The following is a 13,723-nucleotide window of genomic DNA, read 5'->3' as shown; positions in this document are numbered from 1 at the left end:
GTGTCCTAACTTACGGGATGTGGCATTTTGTTATGTGGGGGTGAGTGGACCTTTGAAGCTCGCTTCAATTAAATTCAAGTATCTTTAAAAAATGAACATTGATAAAAAAGATCGTATTTTAAAAATCTTTTCAAAATTTCAACTCTCGACATTAAGACGTTAATCAATTAGGTACCAATTTTGGGCGTGATGAGGGTGCTAATCCTTCCTTGCACGTAGCCGACTCTCGAACCTGTTTTCTCAAATTTCGTAGACCAAAATCGTTGTTGTAGTAAATCAAAATATTTTATTAAAACAGCCTAATTACTAGGGGATCCGATTACCCCTCGAAAATTTGTGGCGACTCCATTTTCGTTTCTTTAAAATAAGTCGATGCCTTTTTCAAAAAAAATGGTTTTCGACAGTATATATGCTATGTATAACGTGTATATTGAATATTGATATTTAAATTAATACTTGAATGATTTTGTGATGTTGTTTGATTGAATGTGTGTCGTAATACTCTATAACCCTAATATGATAATAGAGATGAGTTAGGGGTGTTATAAGGTGATTTGGGTAATAGAATAAAGTTTAGGTACCACTTTTGATAAAAGTGTTTAAGTATTGCTAAAGGGGCTCGACTCCTTCGGAATAAGTCTTTCAAGTGTTGTCTTTCTAGCAATTGATCAAACCCTCAACAAAGGTTGATATTGTCCTCACCTCCACCGAGAGTTGTATACGATTCATGAAGATGGAGCACTTTGAAGGAATGGGTCGTTCACGGGCACACAACCACCCACCAATGGGACATGATCATCTTTGCTCTAGGTGGGGTTTGAACCCCTACCTATGGCATATAGGTCACCACTTGGGAGATAAGGTACCATTTAGTGGGTGGTTGTGCACCCACGAGCAACTTGTTCTTACGAGATGTTCTCCCTTTGTGAACCATATATGGCTTTTGGTGGAGGTGTGAGACTAAACCCCAACACGACCTAGGAACAATATTGACCATTATCGGGTGTCTGGTTGGTTGCCCAACGGGCGACACTTCAAAGACTTCTCTCAAATAAAACAACTCCTTTAATAATTATAAAGCTATATAAAAATATTATTTTTATTTAATGAGTAAACTATAGAATTAGTTACCCAACTATTAGTTTGTTTCTAATTTGATCACCAACTATAAAAATTTTCAATTTAATCATTGATGCTTTAGATCATTTCTATTTTTATCACCCTTAATTAAATTATCAAAAGTGATGATATAACCTTTTCTAATTGGTATAATCAATACTTATACATTCTATCACTTTAATTTTAATTCTAAATAGTTGAATCTACATTTCATAGTTAATTTGATATTCTAGATAGGTGGATATAGATAGATAGGTAACGTTAATATATATATATATATATATATATATATATATATATATATATATATTTATATTTTTTAACAAAAGATTCTTCAAAGGCATGGGATATATACTTGGCTGTGATTCTTAAAATGGCATTAAAGGTAGAAGAATAAAGTGTTAAGGTACACGTAAGTTTTTTTTTTTTTGGATAAATAGGTACACGTAAGTTTTATTCTAAGAGCAGCGGGTTCATTTGCTGATGGGATTGAGTGAAGGGCAATGTAAGGGGAATATTGCTTGCTTGCTCGGTGGGTCGAGCATTTCAAGCTTCCCATAAGGTATCAAGGGGGAATCACTTTTTGCCCTGTTAATTAACTCTGATTTCTATACAGGTTTCTTGGAACTTTATTCTCTTTTTTCTTTATCTTCACGTCTTCTACACATGAAGTACGAGGTGTACGCTTGCATGCATGAAGTAGTCTGTATACGTAGATTATAATTATGAAAAAAGTCCCGCTCCCCTCTTTTGCTATAAAAAGCGGTAGGGGTTATAGGCAGAGTTATCAGAGGTTATAAGATCAGGGTTTGAGAGCATTGAGAAAGCGAGAAACTATTTTCTGGTTTTCGTTTGCGATATGGAAGAACCTAAGCAACAAGGTTTCTCATTAATCATTATATATCTTCCATTATTTCCTTTTCCTTTATTATTCTTATGATTGATTTGGTTTGTTGGCTTAAAGCTTGAAGAGATGTTAATCAATTGTGTTTGATTTAGGCAAGAATATGACAGACAACCCCAAAACAGAGGGTCAAAGCTCAGGAACACCGTCGTCTGATAATGCTGGAGAAGGGGAGCAAGAGCAACAGACTAATCCTCGAGGTATTTATATATCAACTACAATAAAGTTAGTTCAAGTATATGATAATTTATGGTATTTTGTTTAATTTTATAAGAAGCCGTTTTTATGTTGTTCGTTAGGGAATTCAATACAATTGAGAAAATGCAGTTATATAATTTATGGATTTTTTCTATTTTAGATTTTTAATTGAATTCTTACATTAATTTAATGCTGGAGTCAAGTATGATGTTACAAGTTAATTAAATATCATTTTTAAAGAAAGGTAATAAAATTATTGATTCAGTCTTAACTCGATTGTTATGAGTATTGTTGCTAATGTAGGAAGACTTTGATAGTTGTAGGCATTGTGTCAAGAAAAATAAAAGAAAATATTATCAAAACTTATAATAAGATTGTTAAAAAATAATAAATATTATTATAATAATATTTTTATATTTTATATAAAATCTTTAAATAAAACAAATAAAAATTGCTACCTAAAATAAATCATGTATCTAAGGATCAAGGCTGAAATTAGGTGAAACTTTGTAGGTAAATCCTTTACCATTCCACGTATGAGTATTTTATAAATATAATCTAATTATAATAATCGTATAATTATTGTATATAATTATCATTTAATACGATATATATATACATATTTATTAAATTATTTATTTAATATAAAATAATTAAATATTTTAAAATTTAAAGATTGAACTAATTTAAAAATAAGAAAATTAAATAAAATTAAATTTATTTTTAACAAATAATCGTTGGATTAATTAAAGCAAGTTTATTGTTAATAAAGTCTCATTGGTGATAGTTATATTTCATTCTATGCTATTATTTTAATTAATTTTTACCATTTGAATACTAATAAGTATTTTCAAAGAATTTACCACAGGGTAATATATAATTAAACTAAATAAGTTTTACTTGAAGTAAGTAAACTCTAAGTTTATAAATCTTCAATGTAATTTTATTTCGCAACTAAAATGGAAAAAATAAATAAATATAAAACCCATTTTAATAAAATTAAGGGTATAAATGTTTTATTTAAATTTATTTAGTAAATAATTCTTAAGAAAATTTATTTGATTTTGGTAAGTGGGTATTTTGTTTCTGAAACCTATGAGATATGAGGATTTACGTACATTTTGATGTCGAAGTTGATGTGTCTTAAACTTACAATTGGATCACTATATATTATATTATTACTATCTGTAATTTATAATATGTATAAAAACTCTTTAACAAATTTTGAATTGAATACAATACTGAATTTATTAATAATTATTATGCGATAATAATATCAATTAATTTTTAATTAAAATTTTAAATTTTTTTGTGTGAAATTAAGTAATTCTGTCATATGATTTAAAAGCTCTACTTAAAAATAATCTCATATATTTTTAATTATTTAAATCTATAAAATAATTGGATAAATTAAAATTAATAAAAATATTTTTTATCTATAACTATGATATTATTTAAATATGATAATAATTAAATCATGTTTTTCTACTTTTAAAAGTTTACTTAATAATATCGTCATATATTATTAATTAATAAAAATATTGAATTTATAAAATCAATTGATACTTAAATTTTGATAAATTATAATAATAATAATTTATGTTTTTATATAATTAAATAAATTTATTTTTATCAAGAATGATTTTATTTTAACTATGATAAAATCAATATAAATAAAAATTAAATGTGTAATATTAACATTATATATAAAAATAATATCAAATATTGTTAATCTAATAATATATATTACATTTATATCAAAGTTCAAAAGAAAATAAATATATTCTATAATAAATTCTGTCTTTTATAATTAAATTAAATATTATTTTTTATAAATACAAATTTCTTCTAATTAAATAGATTTGATCCCATACAAATCCTAGTTCAACAAATATAGCAGGACTCAAATCTATTTGAGAAATTAAGAAAATGAAAATCAATCAATTAAGCATTAATATTTTGTCTAAGCTATGTTTCTCATATTTTTAAATCTACCACTTCCTAATGTCTTATGTGTTATATGTGATTTCAATTATTTTAATGATGATTATTAAAATAATTATTAAAATTATATTTTCTTTCAAAACAAATTCATACAACATTTTCTCTAAAAAACTGATTTAAAATGATTATATCACATAGTATAAACAACATATAACATAATTATAAAAAAAATCATAATACTATAATACTTCATCATTAATTAAAATAATTTTTCATGTCATTATTATTTGTATATGATTTGATATTTGCTTATTGAAAGAAACATTGCTTTCATGTTTCATTTTTATTATTATATAGTTCTAAGTTATTAATCCTAACAATCCTCAATTGTTTATAATTTTAGCCTTTAGATTAAAGTGAATCATTTTAAACCATATTTTTATAGATTCCATCCAATAAAAAGTTTTTTACATTAGAAAAGGATAAAAAATTATTATTACTTACTTTCTGAGTTTTATTTCCTTTTATCATTTGAAAGCAAATATGAATTAATTTTAAATTAATGGGTAAATTCTTAGATATTACTTAATCAACTGGTTGCAATTATTGGATACTATTTATAAAGTTAAACTTCAATTTTAATTGTTATATAATTTTAATATTAATTAAGTGATAATTAAGATTCTTAGAATTTTATTTGAGTAACAACTCTATTTTATATTAATAAAATTAGTACCTTTTTTACATCAAAGTATTATTTATATGATTTATCTATTTTTCTTTTATAGAAAATTTTATCTATTATTCTCAATTGTATAACTAAAGTTAATAGAAACTAAATTATTTAAAAAACTTATTTATTTAATGTTAGTTTAACAATTAAATGAACATTAAAACATATTCACATCGATTCAAAAATGTTTCCAAACATTTATATTGATAAATCTTAATAGATAGGTTTTACATTTATTTTCGATAAATCAATAAGGAAAACCATCCGTAGGCAATATATGAAATTTTTATATTCTACAAGTTAATTGAAAGTATGATGTGTCATATAGAAATAATAAAAAGACAGATGAAACACTTGTAATATTTTTAATCATATTTATGGAGTTTAAAATTTCAAAGATCGAATATTTAATACTTACCCACTTAGTAATAATATCATTATTAGTGTTATAGCTATTATCACTAAATTAGATTTTCGCTTATATTAAATTACAGTTATTATTTCAGATTAATCACTGTACTAGTAAAGCATTTTTAGCAAATAGTATTTAAATAATTATTAAAAATATATATTTTATATTTATTAGATTTTTTATCATAAATAAGATTCAAATACTATTATTTATTATTTGATAATTTTACTAATTTTATAAATGTTTTTAACTACAGTGCTTTGAAATATTAGCAATTGAATAAGGTTTATTTATTTATTTATTAGGGAGTGAGGATGTCTCTTTTTTAGAATGTTTCTGTTTGTAGTGTGTTTACTTGTGGGTTTCAGGTCTGGTTTGGCTTTTGTATGATTAAGCTTTTGGTTTAGCTAGAGTTTAACAAAAAAAAAAAAAAATTAAAATCCTACCGTTTTAACCAATATATAATTGTTTGAATTTGGCCAGAAACGAGGATCACTACAGCAAAAGATAAAGTGGGAAATGTAGTGGAAGTGATACGGGGGGTGCTGGAATCTTCCACCAGAGCAGTTGCCCTCACAGGGAGACCTGGAGTAGGGAAAACATGGCTGGCCAAACAAATAACCGAGTCCGCTGTCAGTCCAGAAGGTCCCTTCTACATGTCTCTTTGGACGTCTCTGAGCCTGAATCAAAAGAAGGACGATATGTCTCTTTTTCAATCCATTGCGCGCCAGTTGTCCATCCCTAACTTGGGCAGTATGTGGGAAGATGCCGATGACATGGACGACGACGACAAAAGGGAGGAGGTTGCTGGAAAAGAGCTGGAGGCAAAGGTAAGAGGCGAACTTAAGAAGAGATACGAGGAATATAAGAGGAATGAGGATCCGGAAAAAAAACACAAGTTTCTTTTGGTGGTGTTGGATTGTGAAGGGGAGGTCAAATCTGAAGATTATAAAGAAATCATGGATCAGATACTCTCTCCGGAGGACTATAAGAATGACGACGACAAATCCCTTACCAATGTCTTAATCACATCAAGGGAACTTGGAAACCTTGATTCTATCGAGAAGAAAGTCCAACCCTATTCGGGAGATGAGGCTGTGGCTTTCTTAAAAGACAGGGTTGACAACCATGTTTCTCTGCGTTCCAAGTTCCAAATATTATGTGCTGACATTAAAAAGAGAAGCCAGGTTTTGCCTGCTGAAATTATCATGTTAGCTGAAGCCTTAAATCACACTGCAACAGGCGAGCTGGACAGTGCTTTCGATGCAGCACATCTCATTTTGGAGGCCGCTGGAAATGATCATGTGATTCCGCTTCTTCCTTTCATTTATGGCCAGTTGCCAGATGACAATTGCTTGATCGATTGCTTTTGGCATAGCCGGAACTTGCTGGGGAAACATGGGGGTGTTCAGTACAATGAGCTGATCGCTCGCTGGATACTCGAAGGCCATCTTGATCTTGCTGATGGTATCAGGAAGGCTTACAACAAGGGATACAACGTGATGATGGAGCTTGTAGATCGTGGCATGCTGAAGATGCAAGAGGACAATCTTATTGTTCTGGAAAGAGCGACGCTTGATCTTGAGGACCGTAACTGTCGAGAATTGTTCGAAACATCCAACCTGGGGTTGGCCGGCATGCTTGAGGATAAAGGTCGCAAAGTTTTTGAAAGAATGACACCTACTGATGGCATGATGAAGACAGTGAAAGTGGACAAGGAAGGGAAATCAGTCTCCTCGCTACTGATTGATGGAAGCCATTTCTCGAGAGAAGACCCTGAAAAATTCTTTGAACAAAAGCAGCATCTCGAAGTTCTTGCCCTTTTCAATCCCAGGCTGACATGTATCCCAGACCCCATACCTAAAATGAACAATCTGCTTCTGCTTGTCATCAGAGGCTGTTATCTGCTTCAGACAGTCGATTGCATTAAGGGTCTCAAAGAATTAGTGGCACTTGAGATAACTGGTTCACCCTTGCTCAAGGAAATGGCAACTGATTTTTTTGCTGAAATGACCAAACTTAGAAGCCTTAATCTATCTGCACTGGGAATCAAGTCATTGCCTGATGTCTTCAAACTGACTGCACTTCGGAGGCTCACCCTTAGAAACTGTACTTACCTGGTAGCACTGCCAAAGCTAGCCAATCTCAAAGACCTCGAGGTATTTGATGTTTCTGGATCCTCCAATTTGAATAGGCTCCAAGAAAAAAGTTTCCAGTCATTTCATAAACTTCGATTCGCTGATTTCTCTGGAACCAGCATCGAGAAATTACCAATTGTTCAGAAACTTGAAAATCTAACCATCCTCTTGGTTAGAGGATGTGTTCGTTTGTCTGGACTGCGATTTATGAAGCATCTGCACAAGCTCAAGGTTCTTGATGTTTCAGGTGCTACTAAGATAAAGGAGATATTCTATGATTGCTTTACTGATACTGACAACCTGAAAATCCTTGATCTATCAGAAACCGATATTAGATTTTTGCCTGAAAGCCTTGGCAAAAGTCTATGTGATCTCAAACTTAAAGGTTGTTCCAAGCTTGAAAGACTCCTGGACACAAGAAACCTCACTAACCTAGAGTTACTCGATCTTTCCGATTGCTCTAGTCTAAAAGCGTTTCCAAACAACTTTTTTGAGCACCTGACCAGTCTTAAGTCCCTAGACCTCTCAAACTCCCAAGTTAAAAGTTTTCCATCTCATTTCGACCTTCCCTATCTTCGCCACCTTTTGCTAAAGAATTGCTCGTTCGAAAGTCTTCCAGAGTCGAAAACCTTTGGCTCTTTTGACAAACTTCGTAACCTTGTGGAACTTGATCTCTCAGGTTGTAAGAGCCCAGCTGAGCAATTGCCAAGCTTGGAACATCTTACAGACCTTGAGGTTATTAATCTTTCAGGTTATAAGGCTCTGTCAGAAATAGATGCTTCCTTTGAGCACATGTCTTGGCTTCAAGTTCTCAATCTCTCAGAAACCAAGGTTTCAAGCTTACCAAAACTAAGCAATCACAGCAAACTCCGTTCCCTTATCCTAAATAACTGCACCGAGCTCCGAACTTCTCCAGATTTTGATATCCTTTTAAAACTTGAAGAGCTTGACCTGCGTGGTACATGCTCTTTGACGAATATCAAAGCAGAAAATTTGAGTCGCCTGACTCAGCTAAAAACTCTTAGGTTATCTAAAAGCGCTTTTGAGGCCACTCAATCTTATTTACCAAATTTGGAACAACTTGAGGTTCTGGATCTTTCTGGAGAAGAAGATGTTGAGTTTGTGCCCTCTCTCGACAATCTTATCAGGTTACGCCAGCTCTTGCTAGGGGGTTGTTCGAAGTTAAATAAGTTGCCACCACTGAATTCACTGAGTCAGCTTGAGGTGCTTGATCTATCAGGTACCAAAGTACCAAAGATTGGAGAAGAAATTTGGAATTTAAAATTAAAACGCCTTCATCTACCGGAGGGGGCGATTGAAGAATTTAACAGTGGAATTCGTAGGAAAAAGCTCGAGCACCTTCCATTGGAGCTAAAGCTGGATCACTGTTATGTCTCTAAGCCTTCAGAGATTCCTCAAGGGGATAAGGTGCCACTACCAAGAATAGTTGTGCTGGGCGTAGAACTCCTCAAAAGTTTGAAGGAAGATTCTGCATTACTGGAGCGTATCAGGCATTCAATTTTCTCTGTTCGAGCACAACCCAAAAAGGAGGACAATTACAGTGATAGTCGTAAGCATATCTTCAGTTGTATCTACTCCAAGATCAAAAAGCTTCCTTCTAAGGAAAAAGATGACCAATGTTTGGAAATCCAAGGATTTGATGTTTTTCCTTCTGATATTGAGGTTCTTCTTGAGCATGCCACATATGTCTTTTTGGTTGAAAATGGTTTTTTGAAAAACTTGTCTGATTTAAAGGCTGACAGCTTGAAGAACATCAGAGGCTGTTGGTTAGAGAGGTGCAACAACGTGGAAGAAAGCATCTTCGTGGAGGCAGATCTTGGGAAGTGGGGAACCCTTGAGATTCTATGGATTTCGAACCTTCCCAAATTGAAGAGTTTGTACGAGGAGAAAGTACAATCCCTGAGTTTTGGGAGCATAAAGCATTTGTACATTGACTGCTGCCCAAAGCTTGAGACGGTTTTCCCATCATGGCTGATCGCTGAAAACCTTGAAACTCTCCAAATTACATTCTGTGATAATCTAAAGACTTTGTTTGGAGATAACGGGTCGAACGGTGAGAAAGAGCAGACCTGGAATCCAGAAGATACGAGGCCCACAAACAAGAAAGAGCAGCGTGCTACGGGTTCAGAAGACAAGAAAGTGCACGAAACCAAGAGTTCAGCCAAAGAAAAGGTGCAGCCGAAGAGTCCCATAAATAAGAAAGAGGAAGTGCAGCCCGAGACCTTAACAGACAAGGAAGAGCAAGAGAAGGCGCAGCAGCCCGAGAGTTTACCAGACAAGGAAGGGAAAGATGCGCCCAAGAGTTTACCGGACAAGGAAGAGAAAGAGGAGGCGCAGCAGCCCGAGAGTTTACCAGACAAGGAAGAGAAAGATGCGCCCAAGAGTTTACCAGACAAGGAAGAGAAAGAGGAGGCGCAGCAGCCCGAGAGTTTACCAGACAAGGAAGAGAAAGAAGCGCCCAAGAGTTTACCAGACAAGGAAGAGAACGAGGAGGCGCAGCAGCCCGAGAGTTTACCAGACAGGGCTGCAAATCCAGCAAACATGCAGGAGGAGCAGGCTGTGAGTTCAGCAGACATGAAAAAGATCAAACTCAAGCATTTGCATATATCCTATTGCCCAATGCTTGAAACTGTTTTCTCATCAGGGCAAGTGCCTGAAAACCTCGAAATTCTCCGAGTCAAGCATTGTGATGAGCTGAAGAGTGTGTTTCAGCCGGAGTTGAACGACCGTGAATTACCTAAGTTGGGCACATTGCATCTATCAGACCTACCAGCTTGGACTAGTTCTGGCTACGGGTTTAAATTGAACGAATCAGTGACAAAACATCTTAGAGTTAGCCACGTTAAAGGACTTCAAGATATTCACCCAGATAATGCATCGATGGAAGCCACTCCAGCTGATGAGAATTAAGATTCAATGGAAGACAAAAGACCTCAACAAATAGGTAGGCCATGGATTATTTCAGCTTTCACTTCCTATTATCCTTAAATATAAATAAACAAATATCTTGTCTGAGTTTGCTTCTTTTGTTCTGAGCCATGACAGAAATACAAAGTAAATAAAAAGAGGGCAGCCCAGAAGGTTTGATCATGTGAAAGATGGATATGTGAATATGTGGTAAGTTGGATTGATTTGTTCTGAGTTTTTCTAGGTTTGATGAGATCTTGACTGTTGGTGCCAAAAGTTAAATAACTGGTTGGGGGCAGTTTAGACACTGTTATTTCTGTAAACATATCAGTCTAACCAACTAACCCTATCCCAAATATTGATTTCTGGTGCCAATTGCAGGTGTTTTCCTATTAAGATATACTATCATAAATAAATGTTGATCCGAGCTGCAAGCTGCCTCCTAGTAGTAAATAGAAGACAATAAACGGTTTCAAAGATGAAGTGTCATGTTTGAACTTAAGTCGCAATGTCATGTTTGATGCTTAGTTTGAAGTGTTAGAAGAGTGCCCTTTGTTTTCAAGACTCATAAAGTTTCATGTATGTACTACTAGTATTATTTAGTTTAAGCTTTCGAGTGTCCGTATCAGAGTCATTTATTAGTTTAAGTCCATGTTCCGGTGTCCTTCCAATAAATTTGTTATTTTAGGCTTGGAAACCTTGTATTTATTTACCTGACATGTTATTTATATGTGTGTGAAAGATTTATTTTTCTTCAAATTCCACTCTTTTGTTTTTATTTTTACTAGAATTCTTCTCTTTGCCTTTCTTAAGGACTGCAAGAGTGGTGAAATTTATATAAATAAATAAATCAAAATCATCCAGCTTTTTATCTTGAGATGCTTTGAAAACATAGCAGAGCATGTTATTCAGACAGTAGTAGGCCTAATAAGTTCAAGAGCAGTGAAATTCAAAACTCCATTGGCTTAATCGTCGGAGCACGCACTCGAGACCTAACTACGACACGCTCTTGCCTCCATTCCTTGTCTTACCAGTATTTTACCACCTAAACAGCGACCACCTGTATTGGAGTTCAACGAATAATTTGCATAAGAAAAAGGTTCAAAATGGTTTCATTTTTCTGCCACTATTTGTTTGAATATATAGATCATGGAAATGTCACCCTCACAAGTGTATATTCAATAAATAACATCCAAGCTTCAATCCATATCTAATCTCATTCTGGCATTTATTATTGCACTTGAAGTGGATGAGAACATATACGTAACACCCCGAATTTTGGGTTAAAAGTTGTGAGCTTTTGGTTAAGGTCAATGAGTAGGTTGTGCTATTGTGTTTAGTTGCATGTTTAAGTGATAGAATGAGTTTGCTAGTTTGGTGGTTGGTAGTGTGTTAGTGTGCCTTTGGGTCTCGGGTTTAAATCCTCATGTAACACCCCTAATTCTGTATCCATCGCCGGAACCGAGTTACAGGATGTTACCGAAGTTTACAGAATAACTACACATAATTCCACAATTTTCTTATGTTCATAACAAAACTGTCCACCTGAGTCATAGTCATTAAATTATTTATATCTTGAGCTACAGAGCTCCAAATTGAGAACCGTTAATTTTTCCTAAAACTAGACTCACATATTTTCATATCATAAAATTTTCAGAATTTTTGGTTTATCCAATAAGTACAGTTTATTCTTTAAAGTTACCCCTGTTTCTCTGTCCAATAGTCCCGACCCTTCTTCACTAAAAAATAATTATCTCTTAGTACGAGATTCGAATAATATTCCCGTTTGTTTCTTTTGAAAATAGACTCATTAAGGATTCTAAGAATATAAATTATAACTCATAATTAGTTTTTTACAATTTTTAATGATTTTCTCAAATCAAAATAGGGGATTTCAAAATCATTCTGACTCTGTTTATGCTTACACCGTTTCCTTTATAAGAAACTAGACTCGATAAGCTTTAATTTCATATTTTATTCAACCTTTAACTCAATTTCCATAATTTTTGGTGATTTTTCAAAATTAAACTACTGTTATTATCTAAAACTGTTTTAGTGCAAAATATTAATGACTAAGTTTATAGCATCTTTATTTCCTTTCACTACAACATTTCCCATCACTCCCTCTTATTTTTCCATTTTCTTTCACTAACATATTAAGAACATAGTACCTCATGTAAGAAAACTCTACTTTAACATCACAAAAACCTATTACCTGAACTTACCAAAGTAACTACATTAACAATATCATATATTCATATAACTAATATACCATATGGCACTTCAATGTACATATTTTCTTTACCCTACTTATACTATTTCATCTATGTGTGTATGAGAACCATTTATAACCTTATGAACTCATATGTTTATATATATATATATATATATATATATATATATATATATTTATATCATTGCTAGCCATACCAATGGCTAACTTTCAAACATTGTGTAACATTTATCATTTCACTAATTTAGCTTATACATGCTATTTTCAAAATAAGTAAACCATTATACCAAAATTGATAGCATGACAGTTTGATGAAGTCTCCGACCTGTCTCCCACTTCTTTCGAGCTTTCAAGTACTATAAGACAAGGAAAATAAAACCTAATAAGCATATTTATGCTTAGTAAGTTCATATAACATGAATTAAACTTACCAATCATATTTAACATTTAAACCATATAAAAGCATAATTTATATTCATTTTGGCTATTTGCCTATTCATTTTGGCTATTTGCCTATTCATAAACGTTTCAATCAAACATGTTAGTAACAAACGTACCAATAGGCATAGATGAGCTCATCATGCTATTTTCTCATTCAATCTCATATTTCTCATGTCTCGTTTTATTATCTTATCCATTGAATCATTGGAATTATCGATGGATTTCCTAGTAGCACACACAAAGTGTACATTTCCATATTTTGTCAATTCATATCTAGGATTTAGCCCTTAGGATGTTAAAACATCAAGCACTCTCTCGAGTTACATATTAAGTAACCGTAGCAAATTAGGATTACTATTTTAAGGAAAATCCTATCCATCTTAAGTTACCATAGTGAATCAGGACCAAATTCTATCCACTTTATATATTTACAGTGAATCAGGAATAAATCCTATTCACTTTAATTTCTTTTAGTGAATCAGGAATAAATCCTATTCACTCTTAATTCTCGAGAAGGCTTTTGTCAGATTTTCCATCCGAGTTCAATCCATTTCTACAACACATGCAGAACCTCATTTATTTCAGAGGAAATTTCCATTTATCCATCTATCACCAATATTCAAATGGAATTTCACCCATTTATTAATTTCCGAACATGTATCATTTCTTTCAT

At 32.7% G+C, this 13,723-nt stretch overlaps 1 protein-coding gene across 1 annotated transcript; it reads left to right on the top strand.

The window, feature by feature from the left end:
• The first annotated feature begins 1,780 nt into the window (after positions 1-1,780).
• LOC108468453 (putative disease resistance protein At4g19050) lies at positions 1,781-11,135 on the top strand. Its single transcript, XM_053018376.1, has 5 exons — positions 1,781-2,000; positions 2,119-2,223; positions 5,794-10,413; positions 10,515-10,586; positions 10,758-11,135. Exons 1-3 carry the CDS (start codon positions 1,979-1,981, stop codon positions 10,377-10,379), a joined length of 4,713 nt encoding a protein of 1,570 aa, XP_052874336.1. The 5' UTR covers positions 1,781-1,978; the 3' UTR covers positions 10,380-10,413; positions 10,515-10,586; positions 10,758-11,135.
• The last annotated feature ends 2,588 nt before the right edge of the window (positions 11,136-13,723 follow it).

The sequence above is a fragment of the Gossypium arboreum genome, chromosome 8 (genome assembly GCF_025698485.1).
Source record: "Gossypium arboreum isolate Shixiya-1 chromosome 8, ASM2569848v2, whole genome shotgun sequence".
NCBI lineage: Eukaryota > Viridiplantae > Streptophyta > Magnoliopsida > Malvales > Malvaceae > Gossypium > Gossypium arboreum.
The sequence above is the reverse complement of the archived record's forward strand: the minus strand, read 5'-3'. Positions and strand labels throughout refer to the sequence as shown.